Below are 16,156 nucleotides of genomic sequence, written 5' to 3' on the forward strand. Positions count from 1 at the left end.
CACAAAAAGTTAAGTGGAAAAGCAAAGTTTAGTATTGCAGACATAGAAAAGCCAATATATACATACACTTGACTTCTGATAATTCAGTCTATAGTATATGAAGTTTATCGAAACTAATGTTAAAAATCTTGAATATTTATGTGCAAATCACAATTATACTTGTATTAAATTCTATCGTAATAAGAAAAAAGTTGTTTAACAGACATTAAAAGCGGGTTCGTTACTTCGGCATCTTATTTAGAAAATCCAATTGGAATTCTTACATGAATCTAATCAGGAATAACATTTATAAGCTTTTTATAAAGTCACTTATAATCTATTAATATGTTACACAAAAAATCTTCTAATCAAGTAATTTAGATTGTTCATTTAACAGTTAATGCGTATTATTGTGAAAACAACTATATAAATTATTATAATTGAGAAAAGGGATATAATTATAAGTATCAAAAATCATCAAAATAATAGTTTTAGCAGAAAACGTAACAACATAGAAAAAATACATTCGAAAACATAAAATAATATGTCCGTAAGTTACATAGAGCATAATTGATTAATGTAAAAATTATCCATGCAACTACAATAATAATACCACAGTAATTTTTTTAGGACAATTATAAACCCTTATTGATCATCAACAGGTTTAATTTACTTACGACATCAATAAATAGGACATTATCCTTATTAAATAAAAAAATTGTATCATAAAATTAAGTTAAACATCGTAAGTTTAAAAATTTTAAATCATTGTGTAAAATGTCAATTGTAAATGTCCATGCAATATGTGAATTTTATCCTTTTTTTAAAAAAAAGCTTTTTCATGAAAAGTGTATAATGACAAAGGCAGGAAATTTCTTCAGACTCAGTTTCATTATTTTTTTTTCTAACGTTCCTACACCGTTTCGATAAAATCCAACTTTTAAGATATATCACACTTTCAGTGGAACACATTACCCGTACCCGTATAGACACTTTTACAGTCTTAGTTCATTTTTTAAATTATCTACGCTTACATTTTTTCAAATCTGCCTTTGTTGTTATACACAAGAAATACAGCGTCCGTTCTTTTTAATAAGCAAAAGGTTTTTTACTACTACGTAGACTTAAGGTAAAGAAAATTTTATACTACATTTGCGTCTTTTTCCGGACACGCTGTATAGTTTTCTGTAATGTCATTTATTCGGCGCTCTTCAAAACAGCGCCGATACGAATTTCCAAAGCCTGCATCTCTTCTTCCAGCATTTGCTGAAATATTAAAAATTGTGATTTAGAGGTTGTTTAAAATAGCAGACTTAAAGAAAAATTATAGCATCTCAATATCTATACCAAATTGCAGTGACTCGAAAATAGCTTCTAACATCCATCCATCCATATAAACTTTCACATCTATATCTACACTAGCTTTCGCCCGCCACTTCGTCCGCGTGGAATTAAAAAAAAACAAAAGTGAGTAGCCTATGTGTTCTTCCAGACTATCCTCTACATCTATACCAAATTTCATGGCAATCCGTTCAGCCGTTTAGGCTACAAACTCTAACAAACATCCATCCATCCATCCATCCATCCATACATCCATCCATCCATCCATCCATCCATCCATCCATCCATCCATCTATCCATCCATCCATCTAAACTTTCGCATTTATAATATTAGTAAGAAGTATGATTAATATTAGCACACACACATTACTTAGTTACGTACTTGTCAGCAATCACAATATTTTATTTTAATTATCACCCTTTTTATTAAAAAACCTTACACCTATATGCCACGCTTTAGGCTATAAAATTTAGGGGGGCAAATAAATGTGAAAAAAAAACCATCATGTCGGAAGGAGACAGAAATTACAAACTGACAATATCAAGGGAGCAAGGTTGCTGTAGCAACAGTAATTGTTATCCAACTTCAAAGACCATCGTTGTCATCTGTGCATTTGAATTTTGACATTTTCAATTGAGAATTTGACTAATGTAAACTATAAAATAAAGTTTTCATAATTCCATGCAGATGAAGGCTCACGGGAACAGCTCGTTAATATTGGTAAGGCTATATTATAATAACTCACCTCATCTAGGCAGTCAATATCGGCTGCGTTGTAGGATGAAGCCATCAAGTTATTTGCTGTGTTCTCCAGCACTACTTGCGGTCCAGCAAACATCTGTAATTTAAAAGGAATATTTTTTAAATTTATTCATAACGAGCTGTTGCCCTCAAACTTCGTAACCATAAATTTGGACCCCCCGTTACGCCATTTTGACAGCGCGGAATTAAAAAGGAGCCTATCTACGTCGGCTACCCTTCAGCAAGAGTCCGGTCCAGATAGGCGCAGCCGTTTCGGAGATTACCCGGAACAAACGCGGCTTGCGGACAGACAATTTTTTTTATATGCGATTTTCGTTATCAGCAACGCAAATACATCATCTTCCCGAAATCTGAAATTTTACTTTTGATATTACAAACAGACACTCTACTTTTGTTGTATAGAATAGATATATGTAGAGATTACTCACTGATGAACTATCTTTCTAATGGCGTTAAATTTTTTGAAATCGACGCAGTACTTTTTGAGTTATTTCAATAAATGCAAAAATACAAATTTTTCCTCTTTATAATATTTATAGCTAGCTATTTGTCTGCCATTTCGTCCTCGCAGGACAATAAAACAGGATGAATAGTACAGTGTTATTCGAGACTATATTCTATATCTGTGGCGAATTTTAAAAAGATATGTTAAATCGGTGCAACTATAGCGTAAGAATTTCAAAATAAACCAAACTTATCCCACGGGTTCTTTACTTATTTACATCCATAAAACCATTCAAGGGATATCTTCATACATCGATCCAGCTTTTCAAATTTATGTCATAACTAGCTGTTGCGACTTTATCCTCGCAGTATTAAAAATATACGAACTATAAAAACAAATCTGAGATATAATCGCATCTAGGATCTGAATAACTCTTGAAATGAAAGTAACATTACATTTGGTTTTAATTTTAAACAATATTGGAGTGTTTTTAGAAAAGAGTTATGAATTAGTACCTTGTTTGAATTAATTTCATCAAGTGCACTGCTCATTACAGAAAAATTAAACACCTGTAATAAAACAAATTGTTTTAAATTCCTGCGAGGATAGATTTTAATACATTATTATTGTTTTATTTTTAGCGGGGCCTCGACATCGGAATATTTACAACTTTCCACTGCCATAACATTTAACATTTTAATAACACTTTTCATAACAAAAATGATAGGTAAAACATTTTTATACGTATGTTTTAACAGTATAAACGCAAGGTTAGAAACAAAATACTTACGTTGTTCTCTGGCCATGTGGATTGCACTTGGTTTCCATTGTGCGGTTGAAAGTCAAAGGAATTCATGTAATCGGCTGGGCCGTCGATGTGACCTGAAACCACAATTTTACTTATTATTATACTGTTATATATTTAATTTATAAATGTTGTTATACTAGCGTTGATATACCAGGGGAAGAGACCCAAAGGACGCCGCTCGACACACACGAGTGTGTGTCGAGCGGCGGCGAGACACTACTATTCATAACGACATTCGCGTCGCAGAGAATCGCATAGAGATTCAGCTCTACGTTAATAATTTTGCATTGTTATCCGATTTATGCATGCAAAATTTTAGCTCAATCCGAAACCGGGAAATGGATCATATATAACTTACAAGGTTACAAACAAACAATTGAATTTTTAGGTGGTATAATGGTCAAACGCTGGTTTGTTTATGATAAAAATGGGATATTTCAAACTAAATAAGAGCTATAAAGAAAATACTCACCACCATCCGTATTATATGGGCTAGCTCTTGCAGTATTAAACTGTTGCGGAACAAACGCTGCCCCCTCAGAAGGTTGTGGTGGTCCTTCCACGTTTTGATATCCCCCTGGCGGTAACATAACGTTGCTGGGCATGAAATCTGGTCCAGGATAGCAATTACCATCTGCATGTGGGTAGTATCCCGCATAAAAAGGATTGAACCATCTGAAAACATTCATTCATTATGGCTATGTACATTTATGGACACACAAATGGACTGATTTAAAATATTGTTCAAATGAAAAAATTTACATTAAAAGTTGTTACAGAAATATAAGCTATACTCTGTTAAATAATTACAAATATACTCAGTTATAAGATATTTAATGCAGATAAAGTCAAAATCAAACTTACACAGGCCCCGAGTGGTTCTGTACCATAGCTCCATTTGGCTGTATCAAAGATACAGTGGAAACATCTAAAAATAAAAGATAACATTATGTTTGTCATTAAAATTATTTCAAGTTTTAATTTTCGTATAATTTGAACTAGTCCTTGTTTTTTTTTATCATACTAATACTATAAATTCGAAAGTTTAGATTAATGGATAGAAGGATGTTTATGATGTTGCGAGTTTGTAGTTTAAATGGCTGAATAGGTCTGGATGAAATTTAGCACAGGAGTAGAAAATAGTCTGGAAGAACACATAGGCTTCTTTTGATACCAGAAATAGTTTTACAATTGTGCAACAATTCAACATATCTTATTAAAATTTGTCACAGATATTATAATAATTCTGGAGTAATATATGGGATATGGTTTAACCCCGCAAAATAATTCGTACTTTTTTTTGTTTTGAATAATTCATATGTTTTCTAATACCACGCGTATAAATTCTCAGACAATAGCAAGTTTATCAATAAATTGCATAAAAATTAAGTGTTACTTACGCTGCACGCAATTGTATGTATGAGAAGCATTGTGCTGCACAGGGTACTGTGCATACATATGGGGTGGCATGCGCACTTGTGGTGGCAGGGGTACTTGTGGTGGCAGCGGCACATGTGGTGGCAAGGGCACGTGGGGATGCAGGGGCACATTGGCCGGTAGTTGTATGGCCCCTAGAGGCATATGCGCTGGCAACGGCAGCGCTAGTGGTTGCACAAATTGTGGCGCCATTTGTTGTTGAACCATCTGCTGCGGCATTGCAGGTAACGGCATAGGAGCTGGCAGACTCATTGTAGGTCCGTATGGTACAGCGTGATTATTTGCACCCTCGTTGTATCCTTCTTGGTTTTCTTCTAATAAACTTATCCTAAGAATAAATAATACAATCAAAATAAAATTTAGCGACACAATAATACATTATTGAATGTGAAATACTGTGACATTATTCTGCCGTAAATCCTTATAAAAAAAAACTTGTTGCTATCACAATCTCTTCCTCAGAAAAAACTGTGGCAAGACATACTTTACGATGTCGTAAGCTAACGTCCACATTTCATTAAATGATACATTTAACTCGGGACTAACAAACTTATACGTTTTCAAAATTTACCAGTACAGAAAATTTTCGTGTGTAATAATTATTTTACCAAATGTTTATTATTTATGTAGGTATCAATTGAATCACACCGAAAATCGTCCTTCGTTCTAGATGTTTCCCTTTTTTGGGTGTTTCTCGCTAAGCCGATCGGCCAACCGATCAATCGACCCAATAAGACTAACTCCCCATTGGGTCGATGGGATCTATTCAACAGTCGAGCATATGCCAAAAAAAAACGATAACCCTTCCCTTTTCAGTATAAGTGTTTCCTCAAAAAACCATACTCATCTCAAGATTCTGGTATTTAACTTATTGATTATATCGTCGAAATATTGCCAAACAGTTATTTGTAACCTATAAGTAACTTACCTGTCAAACTCTTCGTCAAAGTGCACCTGCGGACAGAGGTTGCGACGGGGACAAAACTCTCTAGTAGCGGAATCTCTGCAGGTCGGCATTTTAAAATTCAATGCAGTACTAATCACTCGAGCTAAAACAATTATATTATTTTGTTTGGTTTTGAATTAGTTTAAATGACTTTACTATAGCAATTATTTTGTATTTTCATAAAATTATTTGCAAGTTATAGGATACGCCCTATTTTATTTTTCTCCATATTTTGCGTACGCCATTTTTTCTGCAAATGGCGGAGAGTTGCGTAAGCTTATATAAAATCTATCACATCACATACAAATAAGTCAAAAATTGCCAAAAATGACAAAATATTCACGATGATAATCATTAGTGTATTAATTTATTAATGTGTAAAATGTCCGATATGTAACAGTAAAAAAACTAGAAACTCAAAATAAATATCAAATTTCTGCCGTTAAAATTAAAGTTGAGCCAATCAATTTTATGGTAATACGAAAATAATCGCTACAGTAAAGTTTTCTAACAAAACTATTTACTTACTTCTAAACTACAGCTTACAAATGATATTTTTTCAAAGGTAATTGCAGTTGTCACCTTCAGTTCGCGCCGAATACTAACTATAGCTTGTCTAAATAAGGATGCTTATTTTGACAACATAGTAGGGATGGTTGTGTAAAATCAAATATTAATCTTATCGATTTTCAAAATTCACTCTCAGAGAAGTTGGAATCGATAGATCATAGTTATACCTTATGGGTTAATATAAAAAAACACTGTTTTTTTTTAGTCAGTTATCAAAGACAAATCTTAAATGAAAATTAGAGAACATAAACAAAGAATAAGAGATTTATTACCAATAATTCATATAAGTTCGCTATGCACTCATGTTCGTCACTTTGATATCGGTCTATAAAGTAAGGCATTTACCTTCATTAAAATATTATTCGATATTTTATATGCGTGATTAATCAGACTAATCAACCTTATTTAGAAAATCTATAATGTTAAATATTTTGGCTATACCTTAGATTAACACTTAAATGCATGTTTTTTTTTGTCATTTTAAATACAATAAATTGAAACAGGCAGTAACCTGAACATAGATTATGGGAAAAATAAAGAATAAAAAATAATTTTCCAAAAAGTCTATTACGTAAGGAAGAAATGACTGATGTAGGTATAAATGTATCATCATGGATTTAGGGTTAAAGGTATCGAATATGCCAAACATCACAAAAAAAACCACTAAAGCTTACTTGAAAATAACTTTGTCGATTAAAATGTAAATATAAGAAAAGAATGACTTACTTGATTGATCTAGTCCATGATGTCTTCCAGCACAATTTCCGTCTCTAATACTTAGAAGATGGCAAAAATGCAGGCTCGCTATCACTTCTTTTATCGACGCTATAATTTCTGACAATTGTGTCCACGAAGGGCTCTTTGAATCTGCAAAATACATTTGTTTTCTAAAGTCATAAAAGATATTTTACATTAAATGCACTGAACTGACTGCATCAAGTAAATTACTAGTTATTGTTTGTTTGTTAACTCGAAACGTAATTTGTGGATCACGAAATAAATAAAATACTTTTTTGACATAACAGAAAAATGCAATCGGGTTTTTTGTATGAAAAAGTGGCATCGAGCGAAAATAAGAGACGCCGGCAGTTAAATTTATTTTCTAGCTTCTAACTATTTTTAAAAATTTTGAATATACCCATATACGTACTGCGGCGGCAAGTTATATTGGCTGTGTTTCAAGCGAGCCGATTTTGTATTTGTTTTGTATTTTTCATTATTCAGTCAATTGACTTTGAATAACCGAATGAAAAAAAACAATGTTTGTATTTTTGATCCATAAGATTAAACTATGACCTATTGATTCCAACTTGTATAAGAATAAAAATCAAATCGAAAAGATTAATATCGGATTTTACACACATCCCTACTGAATTGTCAAAATGAAACTAATCATCGTTATATTGAAACAAATTATAACCAAAATACAACCCAGTGTTGCCAAAGAATTTTTTTACCAAGCTGTGTACATCGTAAAAAAATACCGTGTTTGTATAGGAAAAGATCATAGGTGGACCGTAGTAGCAGTAAAAAGAGAAAACTTTACAACATTAGCTAAATTTCGCTATTTTAATTTCAATGAAATTTGGTTTTTAATCACCTTTGTTTTAAAAAAACGTAAATAATTTATTTGAATTTCATTATTCTCAGTACAAATCATTGTTAATCAACGACCTTTTTTTATTTTTCATTCAGAAGCTATTTATTTTTTATTGATATTTATTGATTTTTTAAAGATAAACAATGAATTATTTTAGATTTAATACAACCTTTCGTGAGGTTATATTTAGCGTGACAAATTATTAGCGTCGACTACACATGTCGTTGAATTGAAGGTCGTACGGGTATTTTTATTAATAAAGATCAGTAGTTCTCTTACTTTCATTTGCCATTGTTTTACAATCCACAAATTATAAAGGCTCACTGCTGTACACCAAGCATCAAAACATAAGCTATTGAATTGAGCATCGAAGCATGACTTACCTTTTATTATGACAAGGCTATGCTATATTTTCAAACACCATGCAACTTGTGAAAAGTTTCAAAATCATTTCAATTGGTTAGTAAATGAAAGCCCATATAGTAAAATTCTTATTATTAACAAGTAACTTGTGTGTTTTTGTTTCTTCAATTAAATGTTGTTAAAAATATACATGACATATTTTTTATTTCGTTTATTTGCAAATCAACATGTAACAAAATAAATTTAACTAAAACTAAACAATAACACAAAATTTAAACAAAATCATATGGAAAAGGGAACCAAACAAACAAATGAACTCATATAAAACTGTTTAATAATGATAACATAATACAAAACAAATGATAACATCTAAATATAAGTAATAAATAAATGAATTTAGCCATTTCAATCAGTTACTGTGAGAAACAAACCCAGAAATTGAAGGTTCACAGCGTCAAACACCATAAAATTTGAATCTGAATTTGATTTCTATTGTGGAATAATGTTAACAATGTACAAAAGTTTGAGACTGTTAACCTTCGCTTAGACAATAATACACCACCGTTAAGCATTAAGCCCGAAGTGCATGATGAATGTTATATGTGCTTAAATATAAATTAACTAACCTGGGCTTACATCGATGCTAGCAAGATAGTTGAGATGCCTGCTCATTGCTATCAGTTGTGCTATATCCCCCGTTCTCTGAAGAGCTATGTACAATTCCTGTACAGATTGGGCAAACGACTGCGGTGTTTGCAGTTTATCAATAATACTTTGCATATGGCTTTTGTGCGCACTATCACCATATAATAGGGCACTCCATTGGTCCGGAGCTATCCTCAGACCGGCTTCAGTTGCTATCTGTACTATCTGAGCGTCGTGTTCGCGACGCAATGTATCGTAAGTACGAAATTCATCCTTCAACTGCATCAACGATGAATCACATTCACGTTTTGACACCTGAAAGGAGACCTAAGTAATTATTATTCAGCAGAACTTTGTTCCAATACTGAAATTTACTCACTTCCCTTAGTAAACGCCACTTGCAATCAGGCACTCACTTTTAAAATGTTATTAACATCTTTAAATATCATTTCAGTATTCTATTATTGCATTAATAATTATGTTTGTTTTTTATTTTGATGTAACAAAGCAAAGATAATTAAGTTGTGTTTTGCAATCTCTGCAGGTACAGGGTAAAAAAAAATCAAGAACAGATTATATATACTGATTTTTTATGTTTCTGATGAATTCCTTATCCATGTCCATCATAGAAATGTTATAATACCTTGAAACAAGAAGCCCTGTAGAGCAGTTGTACAACATGTCCTATACTCGTCTTAGAAGCTTGAGGGAAATGAGGTTCTAATCTTTGGACAACGAACATCACTAACACCTGAAACATGAGATAATGACAATTTAAAAAAAAAGTACTCCAATGGCTTCTAAGTAGACTATTGCATACCACAATTTTGAGATTTACACCTAGTTTTTATTAATAAACATGAAAAATAATTATTAATGTGTAAATATGAAAGTACCATTAGAAAAAAAGATCTGTATATTTTGAGTCATATGAAGTGCACAAGATTGGTTGGTCTTATATAGGTAAGATAATGATTGATTTGTTATAATTTTCATTACTATTAAATTCAACTATAATATATTATAGTAATATAGTATATATATGAAATTTGAAAATAATTCTTTTTTAAAGTAATTTAAAAATGTAAACCTTTCGAGATAATGCTGAACCATCTTCTAAGGCTAGTAATACTAATTTGAGGACCTCCTCTTGCATTGCAGGGCCCAGAAACTGACAGCCGCGAGCTCTTACCGCCGCCCATAAATTTGCACTTAGTTGTTGGGGATTCTGAAATTATGTAATGAAAACTGTTAGTAAGTTAAGCTTACAATCCTTTATTTAATTATAATTAATATTAAATCTTTTCACAAATGTCAAAGATTCAAATATGTGGGTTTGCTTTCTGCTTAGTGTCCTGTATGATATTCAGAGTTGCTACAACAATTAAAGGAAACTATTATATTACTACCTTTCTCCCGCGACTACGTCCGCGTGTAATTGAAAAAAAAACAAAAGTGAATAGCCTATGTGTACTTCTAGAATATCCTCTACATCTATGCCAAATTTTATAGAAATCAGTCCAGCTATTTAGGCTACAAATGCTGACAAACATCCATCCATCTAAACTTTTGCATTATATATTAGTATGATTTAATTATTTGATAATAAAGTATAATTGACCTGATGTTGTAATATGAGTTCGGTGACAGTTCTCTCGCCTAAAGACCTGGCAGCGCGCGCCGCTCGCCCTCTGCCTTCCTCGTCAGTTACCGCACATTGCAATAGCGACACCAACTTACGCTGCATAGGTCTTGACAATCTTGTACCAGTCATACTATTGTTGCCTGCAGATCAACATAACCAAGTGTACATTTTCATATTCCAATAGTGTAAATTTATCGTACTAAAAAACGACGATTATTCAATTCTGTATATGGTCGCTATATACCTTGCCTATGCCTTATTTATGCGCTATATGCCTTTGCAACGTAGAATCCTACTTTGCAATTGAAAGACTAAAATTAAGTAAACAGATGCACATCAAATTCCATAGATATTGACATTTGATGTTTTTAATTTCTTTGGGAAATTTGATAAAGCGTTTGATTTGATTAGAAAAGTTACTGTTAATGTTTTATAGAAAGTAGTGGCCAGAAATTTTAAACAATTACAATTCAGTATAAAAAATGCGAACCGAGCAGTGTCACATGACTAAATTAAGATCTGATCCTTATGCTTGTAGCAGCACTGTCTTAATTATTTCTGATATTTAAATAAATATAACACTTACCACTGCTGCAGTAGAGGTAGAGTGCAAGTTGTTCTAAGCAGCGTACTATATTGTCGTACGCCCACCTCTCGTTTTCCGGCAAAGCTTGAATGCATGGCGGATGGTAGGGCGCTGCGGCCGGACGGTACCCGGCTAACTGAAGCAACGCTGTATTCACCACTAACTCCTCCAGGTCCGTTTGAATCACGGTCTGAAATGGATACGACAATTTCTTAATTTCATGTTTGCAAATGATCTAATATGAATGTCTAGATGTTTGTTAAAAGGTGTATCCGGAACGGGTCAATGGACCTTGATCTTGGATGTGCAATGTAGCACAGTTAACATAGTTTGCAAGAATACATAGGTTATTTAATAATGCTTTTTTAATATCATAGGCGACAGCTTGTCCTGTATAAATACAAACATATCGCATAAGTTAACTATGTCCTTATAATTGAATGGGAATGCTACCATTTATTTATGGCTGTATCAGATAACAGTAGTAGATTATAAAAGTAATATACCTGATCGAAAGGGCATTGTTTTCGATGTAAATTTTTGAGGCATTGTTTGCAGAGAGTATGGCCGCAACCTAAGCTAATTGGGCTCCGGGGAGCAAGGCCAAACTCTCGGCAGCACACTGGACAGTTGAGGTAGTCCATCCATTGCGGAGCCTGAATTGGCATTCTGCAACAATATTTTATAACATATCTTCAATGAACTGAAACATAAAAGGTTTTTATAATTTGTAAAGATCAATAAACTAAACAGTCACATATGTTTGTATGTAAGTATGTTTGTATGTGTTATAATAGAATAAAACAGTCTATATGCAGTGCAATCACTTATCTTGTGGTGATCTTTTTCTTTGCTTTTACATTAAATTTACAATAAAAATTAGTGTGGTGCTGGAGGCCCAATTTTATTCCCTTTCTCATTCTACCCATTTCTTATAAGGAAAGGATTGGATGAAAAAGTGGATTTCACGGTGGAGGAGACGAATAGGAAAAAATCCTCTTAATGTGCGTCTAGTCCTCCATTGATTAAAGGTAGACAACGCATCTCCAATTGTGGATATCTATGGGCAGCGGCCGCTTCGCCATTTTGGCGGATTTAGGTGGCTGCTTGCTCGTTTGTCACCTTATTATGTAAAAAAAAAAACAAAAAAAAACACAAGTATAATAGATGTAGCCAATATTACAAGTGAATGCCAAAAGCGGACTATTTACTAAACTTACAATTAACATCAACAGCTCAGCTTACTGTGTCACTCTGATACAAATGAAAGCATATATAGCATATCCATAATAGAATTTAGAAGCAATGCAAATGACAAATAATTGTGGCCAGCCCTCGCACTGCATACTAACTCTTTAAAGTATCTTGGAACATCTTAAAAGATCGCAATTGCTGAGCATTGCAGAACGAAATTCAGAAAATCGTGGTTATCGCTTGCTGCCTCTCCCATTAGAGGCATAGAGTAAAATTTGTAAAATAAACATCCCTCGACACATACTAAGATACCTCATAAACAACTTGTCAGTATTTTTCATTAAAAAAATTGGGAGGCATGTAATATGTATGTGTATAATATGCATAGTCTTTGGAAAAAAAATGATTGATGAAAACTATCACAACACTAGTATTTACGTCATAACTTCGCATAGTCAGCTGTTGACTAACAAAGTAAGGGTAGCAATAGCAGCAAGGGGTCTAGCTGTGTAGTAGAATGCACATTTAGACAACATGTAAATTGTAGTGGTCTCTAATGGTGGAGTACTTGAATGATCAAGTTCAGGCTATTCATAGTAGAGTGCTACAATTCCTCTAGAATAAATTTACTGGGGTTTAATCAATACTTCTGCGAAGCCTATCTAAATTTATCAATTGAAATAAAAAAATGTGTAAGCAAACAGATGCGAGACAATTATTTATCACACTAAACATACTCCACTGCACAATACTAAGAGATAAGCTGCAACTAATAAACTAATTTTAAACATTTAATTGCGACCACAACATAGTCAAAAACCATCGCTTTAATGCTCACATATAACAAATAGCAAGTACTAATTGTAACAAACAGCTACACTAAGAGTAATTTTATACAGAATTTAACAAATTCTTTAAGTGCAGATTTAAATAAAACTAAACTAATAGCTGAATACTAAAACGAATTTTAAACACTTCACTTCTATCAGCTGTCAACATTTCAGTTGTATTTTGAGTTTATGCACAGCCTTATCACAAGATGCTGTTACATATTTAAATGTCGTTTTAGTATCTGACTGTAAGTGTCTCATCACATCATCAGTGCGAATATAGCAGATACAACATTGAAAACAACATACATAGACAGACAATTATTTAAATATCTGAAACCTGTAGTGCTTAGAAGCAACTCCCATCTTTTGTACAGCACACTTTAAACTTAATTTATTTTTTGTATATATTACGTTTGTTCTTAAAAATTTTGTAACAACACAGTAATACTCAAAACACTTTACTTTGACAAAACTAAAAATTGATTATTGTGATCATATTTGTTAAATATTTAGTGAAAAATTTGTTTTAATTTTTGCACAAGAATATCACACCCCGAAAAATGGACAGACACTATTGAGTTTGTAGAAGTAACTTTAAGTAAAATCAATTATGGTTAAGTAAACAAAACACATACACACTTTAAAACCAAAGTGCACTTTCTCTTATCTCTTATTTGTTATTAATGGAGAGATTAATGAATCATTTATTGTCCTGTCTAAATGCTGTTATTGTATCACAATAATTTATTGAACTTAATTAAATCAAATGTGAATTGTAACAATCACATTCTAGACCAAAAGGTTTTATTCCAAATAATAATAATATCACTAATATAAAAATTTAAACCTCTAGAGTTTTTCTCAGTTAACTTGAACCATAAAACAATTACAACTGGTTACAAAATGTTAGTTAACACAACCTCATACCAGTTATTTTTTGATATTGATGAAAGATTCAATAAATTAAAAGAAACTAAATTTTGTAATGTCTTTAAAATCTGCAAATCCTATTGCTAAAAGTAATTGGATCAATATTTAATTACATGATACTACTAACATGTCAGTAACTTTTTAAACAAATAAAAGCATTATTTTGGTTATTGTTGCTAGATATTAAGTACAAGCGTATGATTTTTTTGTTTAAAACATTGTATGAATGGTTAATACGTCAAAAGCATTTTATTCGTACATGATATGACGTCCATCTTCGGAATGCGTTTAGAATACCTTAAATATATAATCAAACGAATGTAATAGCTTTTTTATTTTAACACTATCAATCGTCCAAAAAATAATATTTATTTAGTTAAAATTAACAAAATTATATAAAAGATTGTCAGACGAAAATTGCCAACTGGACAAATATTACAATCGCGATTTGCGATATATGACTTCCTGTCAATGTTAAGAAAAGTTTATAATAAAATGCGATTCCAATATATTACTTTCCTAATATTACCTTAAAAAAAAAACGAACAATCATCACAAAAATAACACATTTGGCTGGTATTATCTTAATATCCACTTTAAATCAAAGAGTAACAACTTGTCATCAGTGTTGCCTACGAAAGAACTTGTCTATTGTTTTTATACACTTCTTTTTTTTGCCCTTTTTATGCAAATCGCTAGAGTTTCGTTAGAGAGATTGAGAGTTGTTACTTTTTCTATACAAAATTTTTGAAATTTCAAAATCGATAATCGAGTATAATTTGAGTAATGATTCTCTGATTCATTCTTATGATTCCTAGGATTAGATAGTCGTGCATTGTCACCGTAAATCTTCACTAACATTTATGTTTAACACTATTGAAAAAATAAACCATAATCAGGATAATACTTGCTTTCGCAAGCCTCCGCGGCAGAAGTTCTCACCATTTTAACAAAGCAATTTTAAAAATATCATGGATTTTAAAAACGCCGCCATTGAAGTCCGGTTTGACAATGTCATGCGGTGTTGTCAGTTCAGGTGTTCGAATTTCAAACAAATAAAAGAAAACCTGTACTCCAATCGCAAATTTCATTCGTTAATAAAGTTTTACATGTAACAACAAATAAAATTGCTTTAACATGTCGGTAATAAATTATTATTAATATTTAGAAACATTTTGAAAGTAAACATTTTTACTGCATCTACATTACATTAATTGCCTATTTTTCTGCAAACACGGAAAGGATTGATATCTGGCAACTCTAAGTCATTGTTAGAAACAAAGAGGATAATAGGAATAGGAATAGTAGACACATGTAGCCCTCTTACTCGTTTCAATTTCATTTAGCGTGCAATAAGACTCTTACGCCCTAACCATAAGGTTTTATTTTCTTTGTTTTAACTGCAAGAGGTAAAGATAGAACATACTCCTGTTATATTATTACCTCCATGGTGAATATCTAATTCCTACTTACATTTAACGCATAAATTTCCTTTCGTTTAGACATATATTTCTAGAACTGAATCTCCAAACTGCCATGAAGGCTCGGTTCATAGTTCTTGTTTGTGCTCATAGTAACAATTTAAATATTAAATAACCCACCCTTAATTTACCAGTGTTCGATTGAAATTCTTTACATTGGTTGGAGTTTAGAGATACTTTTGATTCTCTTATTAATCAAGTTTATATGATTCCACAAATAAATAAATTCCATTATTAGCGAAATTCTCTTAAGGGAGCCGCTGCTGTTGTTATACAATCAATTGAGTTCTCCAGAGATAACTACAAGTTGGCTTGGGATCTTCTCTGCAATAACTATAATAACAAAAGAATTTTAACTAACAATAAAATAAAATGACTATAATATTGTTTTAATCACATTTAATTTGAAATCCACAACAGTTAATATTTTAGCAGATGTAAACAATAGAATCATCACAAATACAGCATTTACAGAGATTTGCTGAGGTAAAAAAAAAACAGAAAAATAGAGTAAGCACAGTAAAAAGACCACAAAGGTAATTATTATGATTATTATTATAATTTAACGTTATTATTAATTAAAATTCTAC

At 32.0% G+C, this 16,156-nt stretch overlaps 1 protein-coding gene across 5 annotated transcripts; it reads right to left on the reverse strand.

Moving 5' to 3' along the window:
• Positions 1 to 806: 806 nt before the first annotated feature.
• On the reverse strand, positions 807 to 14,704 carry LOC106110257 (roquin-1). Of its 5 annotated transcripts, none has more exons than XM_013292012.1 (16): positions 14,615 to 14,704; positions 11,635 to 11,797; positions 11,129 to 11,318; positions 10,519 to 10,682; positions 9,988 to 10,125; positions 9,541 to 9,648; positions 8,879 to 9,224; positions 7,016 to 7,156; positions 5,702 to 5,822; positions 4,737 to 5,101; positions 4,201 to 4,264; positions 3,809 to 4,011; positions 3,319 to 3,410; positions 3,044 to 3,097; positions 2,067 to 2,159; positions 807 to 1,245 (listed from the first exon to the last, which is right to left on the reverse strand). In XM_013292012.1, the coding sequence occupies exons 2-16, from the start codon at positions 11,794 to 11,796 to the stop codon at positions 1,177 to 1,179; spliced, it is 2,310 nt and encodes a 769-aa protein (XP_013147466.1). In that variant the 5' UTR covers position 11,797; positions 14,615 to 14,704; the 3' UTR covers positions 807 to 1,176. The 5 variants fall into 5 exon arrangements, with proteins under 5 accessions (XP_013147466.1, XP_013147464.1, XP_013147465.1 ...); XM_013292010.1 differs by lacking the exon at positions 14,615 to 14,704 and adding an exon at positions 13,493 to 13,887; XM_013292011.1 differs by lacking the exon at positions 14,615 to 14,704 and adding an exon at positions 13,493 to 13,886 and having other exon boundaries at positions 8,879 to 9,212.
• Positions 14,705 to 16,156: the final 1,452 nt, after the last annotated feature.

Source organism: Papilio polytes, unplaced genomic scaffold, assembly GCF_000836215.1.
Source record: "Papilio polytes unplaced genomic scaffold, Ppol_1.0 DF820711.1, whole genome shotgun sequence".
Taxonomy (NCBI): Eukaryota; Metazoa; Arthropoda; class Insecta; order Lepidoptera; family Papilionidae; genus Papilio; species Papilio polytes.

Coding starts and splice junctions, on each gene's coding strand:
- LOC106110257 (XM_013292010.1), bottom strand. CDS start 13,518: ATGGGAGTTGCTTCTAAGCACTACAG. Junction 5,102..5,701: donor TTTGACGAAGAGTTTGACAG/GTAAGTTACTTA, acceptor ATTTATTCTTAG/GATAAGTTTATTAGAAGAAA. Junction 1,246..2,066: donor ATATTGACTGCCTAGATGAG/GTGAGTTATTAT, acceptor TTAATATTTCAG/CAAATGCTGGAAGAAGAGAT.